This window comes from Pyrus communis, chromosome 14 (assembly GCF_963583255.1).
Source record: "Pyrus communis chromosome 14, drPyrComm1.1, whole genome shotgun sequence".
Taxonomy (NCBI): Eukaryota; Viridiplantae; Streptophyta; class Magnoliopsida; order Rosales; family Rosaceae; genus Pyrus; species Pyrus communis.
This window is the reverse complement of record NC_084816.1, coordinates 836,156-849,067: the sequence shown is the minus strand read 5'-3', so window position 1 is coordinate 849,067 and position 12,912 is coordinate 836,156. Positions and strand designations below refer to the sequence as shown.

Here is a 12,912-nt window from a genome sequence, read left to right as displayed (position 1 = left end):
ACACTCAAATCAATTCGGCTATGTTCGGTTTCCGAGTCCAGAAATTTGACTTGTCCAGTTTTTAGCTACGCTACCGGTTTGGGGTCTAAACCAAAGCGATCCAAGCCGTGAGTTCCTTGAGCAGCTTATGTACTGGAACAACCGAATCAAACCAAATCTAAACAGGATTCCTTCGGTTTATTTTTGCTACCAGTTTGAGGTCTGAACCAAACCAATTGACGCAGTTAAGTTAAATTACTTGCATGTACAGATTAATTTAAGGCCTAAACCGAACCAAACAAATCGCGACAAGCCCTAATCACATATGCTTGCTTACAATTTGTTTACCAAAAGTGTACATCTTGCATTCAACTTCATAGAGAACTCCGAAACAAAAGCCAACTATACGGCTCATAAAACATTTTATCATACAACAGAATTTGTGCTGCTGCAGCTAAACTCCTCTCTCACAATAAATTCTTCTTACAAATCATATTGACCACGAGAGGGAGAACGAAAAACAAAGTCGTCTACAGATATCGACTTACAAGTTCCTGAAGATTACACAGGAATCAAGATACAGTGCGCCCGTAACACAAACAAGCGAGATACAGATTCTTCGCCCATTTTTCCTGTTTAATAGAAGAGAATTTAGTGAGGATATCAATAATCTACTATTATTCTGAGATTAGAAAAGATAAATTTAAACAAATATTGAACTACTTATTTCATACCTTCACATGTGTGCTTGGAAATTGAGATGTGCGCAGCGTCTCCTGAGTTTCGTCACCAGGTTTGCGCTTCGGAACACTCAAGATAAGAGCTGCTTGATCCCAAGTTGCAGCTGTCGATGTTATGCGGAAACCATTATCCCAACGTCTGTGGATGCCTTCACTTGGATAGAGAAAATCAAGTTCCACAACCTATGAAAACAAAATGGCAAATGAGAGGTGCAACACCAAGCGGAAAACCAGAAAACAGAATTAAGTGCAAAGTCACATGTACGAGCTTTCATGAAATGCTACTGATAACACATTAATGCATATGAAGTTAGCATATCACTTTGCCATAATCAGGACCCACTTTCTCTAAACTCGGGTCAAAAAATTGATACTCCTTAAATGGCCTAAATGAACCCTACAGAGAACAGAAGATATGGATGATAAGCTGGGCACAGCTCACCTGATCACTGAAGCCCGCATTGCGAGACATAACAACACCCCACCGGCTCCCAGCAGTTGCCATTGAGGTCACATGAAATCCTTCTCTCCACTTCTTATTTATCCACTTGAAGGGGAAAGAATCACTGACTTTGTAAGACTGTTGCGTATACTGGGTTCCTGCACCATTACGGTTACAGTTGAATCATTTAGTGACTCATAATGAACTAAACTGATGTGGATTTTCAAATTTGCAAGTACAAATGCTGTCTACTAATTTCAGATTACAAAATGACAAGATCCCCTTCATAAGAAGAAAACATGACTCGTTAACCTCTGTGAAGATACTCGAAAAATGAATGTCCAATACAAATACATCAGTGTCGAATACAAACACAAATGCATCAAACAGATTTATTAATTGACACAATTGGACTTCATAGATCAATGCCCCAACAAATCACTAAAGCAACATACCTTTGGACATCACTACAAGGGAACTTCCATTGGTAGCACCGGCAATAGAACTAATGTAATAGTTCTTCTCCCATTGTTCCATGATCCATTCCTGTCCAATTGGAACAAGAAGTCTGTCAAGTTGAGTACAATATCTTATATCAATATAAACACGCACGGAAATACAATCCACCTTGTGCAAGAAGAAGGGGGAGAGCTCATAAACTTGGTTTGTAAAACCGGTTCCAGCGTCCATAATAAGTGCCCAGAGATTAGAACAAGATGACACACAACTTATAAGCAGACCATCTGCAATCCCTCTCTCCACATGTTGTGCCAACCTTGCATCAGCGACATTGTAATGATACCTAGTAATAAAAGATAAGCAAGTCATGAGAAAAAATGCAGTCAGGAATTCTTTTTCTAATCATTCTCTCCTTTTAATTTTGGATCAAAGATGTTGTTGATATGCAAGGAAGAATGAAACGACACTATTTATCGACACAGAGGAAAGAAAGTACAACATTAGAAAAAGGGTACAACGTTGCAAATGAGTTTCTACCTCTGTTTCATCGGCATCCTAGCATTGTAAATTGAAATCCATTGGGTGGCAGGTACTCCTAGCCTAACCTTCTTCCTTGGCTGCCCATCATCATCTTCCTCGATATTCAATCTACCCCGTTTCTGGCCAACTTGACTAATAATCTGAAAAAGTTCATAATAAAAAATAAAAAAAATTAAAATCCCAGTGGACAACCAAAAAAAAAAACAAAGAACTCTATAGATTACAGTATCACTAAAGTAACCTTTTGAGCCCCATCAGTTTTGATTGGCCTTACAGCAGGATTTGATCCTATCAAACCCTCAAACAACGAGATTAACTTCGAATAGTTAGGCTCTTCATCAAATTTCATGTTCACCACGACCTCAAGAAATTGTCTTAGAGGTGGAGGGCAGAAGCAACACAGCATTTCAGGAGATGTTGCCATCTTTTTTTTGCAAACTAGGAAAGATTTGTTATCACCCTGAAACAGGAGCACGTATGGTTCAGATAAAATCACAATTAAAAGAAGTAAATCAGACTCTGAACTTAATCCATATTATGTACCTGATAGCCTTGCCATGGTAACCTGCCTCGGTGGAGAAATATAAGTGTGTAAGCAAGAGATTCAAGATCATCTCTTCTGCTAGCAGTTCTTCCCAGATGAGCATGAACACTAGCATATCGCACAGTTCCTCTGGAGGTGCAACATAGAAAGGATTTAAGGCCACATATATAAGTATTATAGTCAAAACTATAGCCCAAAACATGCAGATATTAGCGTACCTAAACATATCAGGTCGTTGATCATAATCAACATGCCCCCCACTAGTGTCTTTCCACTTTGTCGCTGCAAAATCAGGTGATGAAGCCGTAAGAAATGTAAGTAAATGAAATAACTGGAAACAAGCCATGCATGAAATAAATTTACACACCTAGTCCAAGGTCAACAAGAAACAACTTCTTCTCTTGAGCTGTAGATGGCTGACCAAGTAAAAAATTTTCGGGCTTTACATCTCCATGCACATAGCTAATGTCAACAAGTCATGAGTTAGAAATCTAATAAGCAATTCTCTTTCTTAAAACAAGAGGATTGAGGAAAAATTGTTCATAAGCCAAAAGACTGGGACAACAAACACCAGTAAGTGAATAAAATTGACAGCAACAGCATTCACATACCCTCTTGAGTGCATCTTCTCTAGAATTGATAAAGACTCGACAGCTATACAAGCTACCATTTCTGCAGACATCCTGTGTTCATTCAAACATAAACAGCAAAATATAAGAATAAATCTTTCAAAAGCTGAAGTCAAAAGCTAGAATAACATGCACGTGCTCTTCCACGTAAAGTCAAAATCAGTTAAGAACAGATACCAACAGACTATATCAAAAGCCATAAACCTTCACATAACTCAAGCTTTCTATTTCCCTAGTATCTTAAAGTTAACTTTAGGATAATCCTTAAAGCATGGCTCAAAATATATTGGTTCAGATTTGCCTCCATGCAGACCCCACAAAATACAAGGAAAAAGCATTTAAAACTGGAATTTCCAGCCAAATGGCATATTCAGCTTTTGGACCTAAAGAGAATAGTAAATGAATGGATAATCATAATGAATAATGTTTGGATAAAAAGGGATAACAATATTAAATACTCACGCTTGCCCTGAAGAATTCCATACATCCCATAAACTAGGCCCTAGCATGTCCATAACCTGCGTATACAGAATAAGAAACGTATTTGGTACAAGGAAACAAGAAACTTCAACCAGTTATTGGAAAGGGAATGATACAAAAGATACGACAGTTCATACCATAACATAATAGTCTCCTTGCTTTCCTTTATAATGTACTTTTGGCACTCCATGACTACCACCAAGGGTACTATTCAACAATAAGAAATGACCAATTAATAAACAAAGGTGTAAGTGTGTCTATATGTAATATACTTTAATGAACCTAACCACATCACCCTGAGAAAGAACAAGGGAAAAAACAGAAAATCTAATACAAAGAAAAAGACCCACTTGTAAACTTGCCACTCATATGGAGGACCATAAGTACATCCTTTGCTATTTCTGTGCTCGAATTTAAGTGCTACCTGATAAAAAAAAATTCAGAAATAAACCATTAGGGCAATTACTGATTAATTAACGAGATAATCAATTTTACACCATGCAGCCTTCTTTCAACATAAGAAAATTTGGAACTCACCTCAATGGCACCAGCACCACTTAGACGATCAACTCCACCTGTAACACGACGGCCAACAAACACTTGACCAAAGCCACCTTTCCCCAGCTTCCTCTCTACCTTATAGAGTGGTGACCCTCCTACTTGAACCTTGAAAAGCAGAATACATATCACCAAATTACTAAACATAATAAAGTTGACACCAAATCTCTTTCTTTTTATTATGAAATTTTAAATTGTTATAAACAAATCGATCATTAAGTTACAACAGTTTAATGACCACCACGTTAACTCAATCCGGTGCATTCACCAGAACTAAAGATGTCCACTTTACTCGGAGAAAATTTTGAGTATGACTGCCACACTGGCAAGTGGTGTTACTAATTCGTGTGTTAGATTGGGGGTGAACACATGTTATAACATGAACAGATTTGTAGCACCGTGTGCGACCCTCACACAGAAAAAAATCTTTCTTTACTGGTCCCAATAAGGAGACTAGCTAATTGGGTTTAAATTGTCACAAGAACATCAACTAAACATAACAAATGCTTCCAAAACCGATGAATATAGTTGACTACCAATAAGTTGAACAATCAAAGAAGAACGATTAGAAAAGAAAACACATTCATCAGTAGCAATAACATCCAAGTTCCCAACTTAAAAGGAAAAACGCAACCGAATGCATCGAAATAGCAAGAAAAAAATGGCTACCTTTTCGGGGAAAGGGGCAGTACTGCCCTCTTCTTCTTGCCCAGCAGCCTTATTAGCACTCAGGCCACCACTATCGTCAGCCATCACAGCTTTCTTATCTTCCTCGACTTTTTCTTCTTCCTTACTGCCCTCCGAATCGGAGTCTTTCACCGATATCACAATCACAGGGTCTTCCTCCGGATCCGGCTCCTGCTTCTCCTCTTCTTTCAATTTCCTCACGGCCAACCTCGTCCTGGGCCTCACCACGGCCTCGGCGGCGGCTTCTCGGGCAACGGTGGCACGGGTCCTCCGCGACCGCGGCGGTAGGTCGGAGTGCTTGCTTGCTACCCTAGCGCGGCCTCGGCGTACTCCTCTGCGAAGCTCCGGCATTGCTCAAACCCATAAAATGAATTCGTACGGTGCTTCAACGATTCGATCATTATATTATTAATCCCGCAAAGCTTTGGGAGTCTTGGGCATGGCTGGAATTTTGAAGAAATGGGTCGGCGCGGAGTGGAATTGGTGGCAATCGGAGTTGAACTGGGCCGGGGTAGGGGTCCGATCGGGGGGATTAGGGTTGGATTGAATGGTGGGAGGTTGGAATTTGGGGGTTAGGGTTTGGTAGAGAGGGCGAAGAGGGGGGGAGAGTGAGAGGCGCCGAGTCCAACTGTTGGATGATGCGGGAAAACAGAGGAAGACCAAATGAGAGGGGGAAGGGCTTTCGGGTGCGGACCGCGTGGCTGCTTTTCCCATGACAAATTGGACATTCGTCATATAAATACAAAGATTATCTGACAAATGTTGGCCAAAACAAACAAATTGTTAACCAACCCTACTTAAAATTTTGAAATGCAAAGGTTATCAAATAGGAAGTGGATTGAACCCCGGACGCAGTGGATGAAGAAAAATGTCTTTATACACGAAGGTAATTTACTATATATGGCTTTGTCATAATAATTCATCTTTTCGAGCGTTAGGAAGAATTACAAAAGCATTTCAGCCTTCTTTAACCTTCATGATATGGTTCACTATCACACGAAATCAAAATCAAAATTTATAATGTAAAATACGGGTCTCTAATTTATCCCTAGTACTGGCCAACATTTTATCAACACATAAAAAACATTAACCCCTTCTCTTTACAATTTAGAAGTATAATCCTCTCGATAAATTTGAATTCTTATAACAAGAAGAGAATACCTTATGAAATTACATTCCACTCGGAGCTCACTATGAGCTCACACGGCTATAAGTAAACCCAATAAAATTCTAAGCCCAATATAAGTTATTACAACAGCGATGAGCCCAAACAAACAAATCCTTAGGAAACTAGACTTGAGACCAATTTATTAATTAAAAGCGTCAATGCGATTGTCAGAAAATGTGATACAAATATCATTGTTTTGTGTTTATATTTCAGAACAAGTGATCCAAACCGGTTCATTATATAGGTCATTTATCCACAACAATTCATCATATCTCACTCTATCAACTACCAAGTCTCTCCCTCTTCCTTCTCCATGCAAAAAAATTATATGTTTGAATCATATACTTTAAACTAAATAGGAACCTTATACTTGAATTTTAAAATATGCATTTCAAAAACACTATTAATGAATTATTCAAGGGAGACATGAAGCTTAATTTAGTATCAAACTTGTCATTCTTACGAATCGAACTTAAGACGTCTAACTTATAAATAAAGAGAAATATTACTAAATCATAAACAACTTAAATTGGTCGAAGATATGTGGTGTTTTTCTTCAAGGTTGTAATTGGACCAGCACTCTACCGGCCCAACTTATGAATCCAACCTCCCTAAAACCTTTCATTGTCTTGGACTCTCTCTTGATTGCCTTTACTTATATCTTAGTAAGCAAGTTTGTTCACTTCAACTACTATCCTGCCGGAACATGGATCCCCAATTTTCTATTTTTTCAGTCACTTCTTTGAAGTCACTGCCTTTTTCATATCCATCACCACCTCATAGCTAAACATATTACTATAGTTCTATAAGAGGGTTTTAGGGTCTAAACGCAATCCTACCATAATTTATACACGTTTTTGTTTTTTGTTTAAGAAATATACATGGCTATGTTCAAGAAACACACACACACACACTCTCTCTCTCTCTCTCTCTCTCTCTCTCTCTCTCTCTCTCTCTCTCTCTCTCTCTCTCTCTCTCTCTCTCTCTCTCTCTCTCTTGCTCTACGGTGTATAATTTGTGACGCGAAAAATATTTAGCTGCTTAAAGGGTGAGTATGAGTTTTTACTCAAAATTTCTTTATTTCTGATTCATAGGATTTTGTGTTTATGATAAAAAATGTTCATATTATAAATCACTAATAGATGGACAAAAATGATAAAGAACCATCTATCTATTCGTTATAGTTGATTGACTAAACAACATTATATTTAATTCATTTTCTGCAAAGACAATATTTATAAAATGATTTATAATATGAACGGTTTCTGATTATAAGTACAAAATTTATGAATTATACACGAATTTTTTTTTTTTTTTGTAGAAGTTCCTACTCATACTTGAGTAGCTAATTATTGTTACTGACCTTTCATATTTTCCGACACTTGAACTTTTCAAGCACCAAGTGTTTTAATTTCGATTAAGGCACTAAGTTTCCTAGACATTTCTAGATTAACTAACCCATTCGAGGCTCTGCAAAGCCATATCCCATAAAAGTACCTTTGGCACATCCACGTTGTGGTGGGTCTGAGTGGTTGATTCGGATATGTAACTTCAGATTATTCTATGCAATTGGTGAATGCTATGAATTTAATAAACTTTTTATCTGTAGATAAAAAGAAAGAAGCCATTTCCTATAAAATATGTAACATCAAATTGTTTATGATTTAACTTTTTATGTGATATCAAATTGTTTCTGATTTAACATATTAGGAAAATGAATAAAAGATAGGAAAACGACCTTTTGATATTGATGAAACGACAGTTCAACTTATTTAAGTTATTGTCACGAAACTTCAATTTATTTACAAAAGTAGAAATGGGTGGAACAACCAGGATAATCTGTCATTTAAACTCTCTTTAGGCAAAACGACTGCTACTTCAATTGAAAAATTGAACGTTGAAGCTAAACCTTAGCATTTCACGTCGATTTGGAGCGTACATTGTTGAAAAAGCTCATTCAAGGGTGTGCGGATGACACGTCTATGTATGAGTTTTTACTCAAAATATCTTTATTTCTGATTCATAGGATTTCGTGTTTATGATAAAAAATGTTCATATTATAAATCACTAACAGATGAACAAAAATGATAAAGGCATTACGAACCGTCTATGTAACATCTCACATCACCTAGGGGAGTGATCGTTAAATGTATATTCTCATCTCTACCTAGCACGAGGCCTTTTGGGAGCTCACTGGCTTCGGGTTCCGTAGGAACTCCAAAGTTAAGCGAGAAGGGGGCTAGAACAATCCCATGATGGGTGACCCACTAGGAAGTTGCTCGTGAGTTCCTAAAAACAAAACCGTGAGGGAATGATAAGCCCAAAGGGGACAATATCGTGCTACGGTGGTGGAGCGGGCCGGGGAAGTGATTTGCCCCGGGCCAAGATGTGACAATTTGGTATCAAAGCCTAACCCTGACCATGTGTGTACCGACGAGGATGTCGAGCCCCTAAGGGGGGTGGATTTTGACATCCCACATCACCCAGGGGTGATCCTTATATGTATATTTCCATCCCTACCTAACACGAGGCATTTTGGGAGCTCACTGGCTTCGGGTTCCATCGGAACTCCGAAGTTAAGCGAGTAGCGCGTGAGAGCATTCTCATGACCCACTGGGAAGTTCTCGTGTGAGTTCCCAGAAACAAAACCATGAGGGCGTGGTCGGGGCCCAAAGCTGACAATATCGTGCTACGGTGGTGGAGTAAGCTCGAGAAGTGATCCCCTCGGGCTGGGATGTGACAGTCTATCTATTCGTTATAGTTGATTGACTAAACAACATTATGTTTAATTCATTTTCTGCAAAGACAATATTTATAGAACGATTTATAATATGAATAGTTTCTAATTATAAGCACGAAATTTATGAATTAAACACGAATTTTTTTTTTTGTAGAAGTTCCTACTCATACTTGAGTAGCTAATTATTGTTACCGACCTTTCATATTTTCCTACACTCGAACTTTTCAAGCACCAAATGTTTTAATTTCGATTAAGGCACTAAGTTTCCTAGACATTTGTAGATTAACTAACCCATTTGAGGCTCTGCAAAGCCATATCCCATAAAAGTACCTTTGGCACATCCACATTGTGGTGGGTCTGAGTGGTTGATTCGGATATGTAACTTCAGATTATTCTATGTAATTGGTGAATGCTATGAATTTAATAAACTTTTTATCTGTAGAAAAAAAAGAAAGAAGCCATTTCCTATCAAATATGTAACATCAAATTGTTTATGATTTAACTTTTTATGTGATATCAAATTGTTTTTTATTTAACATATTAGGAAAATGAATAAAAGACAGGAAAACAACCTTTTGATATTGATGAAATGACAGTTCAACTTATTTAAGTTATTGTCACGAAAAAAGTTAAATCATAAACAACTTATTGAAGCTCCACCATGAAAATCCCAAAGCAATATCCTAGTTTCTGGCGAGATTCCTTAATCCTCAATTCCTAAACCCTAATCCAATTTTGCGACCTTTACTTAGGAGCAATTTCAATTCACTCCCTCTGCATTTTTTTTTTAAAATTTGTGAATTCAATCTGAAAGTATTAATTTTCCTGCTTTTTTTGCAGAGTAGCTGTCAAAAGCATGAGGATTCAGTTCGAGAACCTCAGTAAGTATGTTTATTTTCTCAAATATTGAATTGGAAAAAATCCTTTGTTTAAAGATTTACTTTATGAATTATTCAAGAACAACTCACAGAAGCATTTACTTGCACTTATTGTCAATTAGGAATTGACTCAAATAATATGGTTGTTGCCATCAGTTGCATAATGGTAACTAAATAGGAATAGAGGTGTTGTTTGTTCATTACCGTGCATTATATGAAAAAAAAGGCCTTAATCCAAAATTGACAGATTTGTAGTCACTCATTACTCAATGAATGTCTATGACGGTTCCAATATAAAGAAATTTGGGTTGAAGATGCTCATATAAAGGTAGATTCATGAGTTTGATTGACTTTAGTTTTTATAATTCTTATTTTTCCCATTTCTCCATGTTTATGCAGTATAGTGCACCTTTTCAAAGGCTTGATGGACATCACCTTCGTTACATATTCAAGGGGCTATTTTGGCATTATCAACCCCCTTCAATGTTGATCAGAGATATTAGCGTTTGCAGCGTGATGACTTGGTCTTTAGGTATTAGAATTCAATGATTCATTTGCAAGAAGATACACAACAACTGAGAAGAGGCAATTATGACACCCAATCCCTGGGTTTTGGGAAAGAAATGGAATGGAGTATGGGGATGATGCTGAAGACGAATCTGAGAACTCGGAAAAGGCTTTGGCAACAAAACTTGCATATGGACTAATGTGCAACCATCTTCTAAAGATGAAGACGTCTGTCCTATGTATCTGGATGGTAAGTTAAATGTGCAAATGCCACTGTAGTTAATACCAATGGGCATTGCTAGAATATGGCTTAAGATATCAATTGTCCGGTGATAATATTTATTGGTGTTGCAAACTAACATCTTTCTTCAACGGTTCTTTGTGGTGCTTTAATACTTAATAGTTGATATATTTTCTTGCAGAATACACCAAAAAAAATCCAAAAGTCAAACGACATGTCCTCATCATTTTCAACTTGGTTGCAATAATGAATGGTTGGCAAAAAACGAAAGATGGCCAATTTGTGGAAGGTAAACTAGACCATGAAATATGTTGTACATCAAAATTATATCGCTTATTAGTTGCCCTACCCTTCAAATTTTGCATGTTGTTATTTTCAATAGTGCTCATGTTATCTAAATTAAGAGTAAACTTACAGAGTAGTTCATCCCCTTAACTGTTAGTTTTGAAATTTCATTGGCAAGATAACTGCAGGTTTTGATGATATGTAATTTAGAGAAATCCTCAATTTTGTGCATTATAAAACATTGGAATGATGTCTCATGATTATGTGAACATAAACACTTGCTTTGTACAGAAAAGACTTAAATTTTTCACTTTTATACCGAATTAAGTATTACGCTACTCCAATGTTTTCTAATGCACATGTCTGTGGCGTTTAGGAAACCAGAGCTTCTGGGGTTTGAATATTTTCCAATTTTAGCTTATCCTTGAGTAGGCAAATTTGATCAATTTATATTTTTCCCTCCGCTTTTTTGCGTTTTCATGTCCAAATAATTCTTTAAATTTAGTTCCCTTATGGCTCGGATATGCATACAATCATTGTATGGAATTTGATTTTTATTGCAAATTTGGAATTTGGTGTTTATATCATGTGATTTTCTCTGATTTTTTACATGTATTTGCGGCGACGGGGGAACGAATTCTAGGATGGAGGTGGAAGGATTTGGAAGAATCAGATCTTTATGACGAGAACAGAAGAGTTGCCACAATGCTTGAGGGTGCCAACGCCAAGAGTTGTAGCTGGTTCAACCCGAAGAAGGGTTAATTTTTTTACAAAATACGTTCCAATTCCTTAGTGGTTTGGCTTTGCAGTAAGTACCAAGTGAATTTTTCATGTGGTAGATTTTTTTTAATGGAATTCATTAACTTGGTAGATTTATGTTGTTTATAGAATACATATGAATTTTCATGGTTATCAATCGTTCAATACCTCTATATGGTTACAGAGGGTTGAAGGTGATCTCCATACATTTTGTAAACAGCACTCCCTAGATATGGCAAATCAGCATTCTCAATTTTCTCATGTAATACATGTATATAAACACTATTCTTTAGCACATACTTTTTCAAAATTTTCTACACGTTTAACATAGTTTTGTAACCCACGGCATCGTGCGGGTTTAGTTGCTTGTTATAACCTAAATTTGGGAAGGGTTTTTACATTGAGGCCTTATACGAAGATGCGACCCTTCTACACTAGAAATATACCTACTAGACTGATTAGATTGGCTTATGAAAAATTGGTAGAAGGAGACATAAGAGATGTGACCCTTCTAAATTAGAAATAAACCAACTAGAATGATGGCTTGGTTTATGAAAAATTGGTAGAAGGAGACATAAAGATAAAGCCATCTAATTTGTAAGGCAGCTTTCTTGATATAATATTTTATGTCAATATATAACGTTATATAGAGAAAACTTTATGCGTAACGTTGTATAATTGACATAGTATAAATTACAATAATGATGTACTCGTATCATATAAGTTTCTTTTTTCGAAGTGGGGAAGAGGATGGAGAAATAGAGATACGCCGATCATACTGTTTTTTTACCAAGTGTCTGTAAAATGAGATTAGAGTTCAAATAGGTAAAAAGAAATGTGCTTGTTATCGTCCTACTAAGATCTGATTTGGTACTGAGGTGATTCTGAAAAAGGCTGGTATCAAAAAAAGCTGGGAGCTGTTTTTGTGTTTGGTAAACATTCAGCTTCAGCTTTTTTTCACAGTTTTGGGTGAAAAAAAAAGCCAAAAACAAGAAGCTGCAAAACCCAGCTTTGAAAAATCGGTTTTTTTTCACATCTGTTTTACATAAAAGTTTACCAAACACTATAATACTGTTTTTTTTTTTTTTCAAAAGCACTTTTACAAAAAAGTTTACCAAACACTCTGCTGCTTTATTTCACAGCCGCTTATTCTCACAGCACAGCAGAATCAGCTTTTTTTCAAAGCAGAGCAATACCAAACCAGCCCTAAGCGGGCCTCTCTGTGTCAGTCCCAGCACGCAAGGCCATGTTATCTTATTACTTGCTTGTCATTTTA

At 36.9% G+C, this 12,912-nt stretch overlaps 1 protein-coding gene and 1 pseudogene across 1 annotated transcript; one reads left to right on the top strand and one right to left on the bottom strand.

Moving 5' to 3' along the window:
* Window positions 1–290: 290 nt before the first annotated feature.
* On the bottom strand, window positions 291–5,719 carry LOC137715060 (casein kinase 1-like protein HD16). Its single transcript, XM_068454282.1, has 16 exons — window positions 5,041–5,719; window positions 4,351–4,479; window positions 4,164–4,237; window positions 3,951–4,020; window positions 3,796–3,851; window positions 3,316–3,387; window positions 3,072–3,166; window positions 2,923–2,986; window positions 2,704–2,833; window positions 2,402–2,620; window positions 2,158–2,300; window positions 1,789–1,963; window positions 1,617–1,707; window positions 1,162–1,319; window positions 714–902; window positions 291–611 (listed from the first exon to the last, which is right to left on the bottom strand). Exons 1-16 carry the CDS (start codon window positions 5,407–5,409, stop codon window positions 552–554), a joined length of 2,094 nt encoding a protein of 697 aa, XP_068310383.1. The 5' UTR covers window positions 5,410–5,719; the 3' UTR covers window positions 291–551.
* Window positions 5,720–9,983: 4,264 nt separating this feature from the next.
* LOC137715567 (E3 ubiquitin-protein ligase At3g02290-like) lies at window positions 9,984–11,072 on the top strand (annotated as a pseudogene).
* Window positions 11,073–12,912: the final 1,840 nt, after the last annotated feature.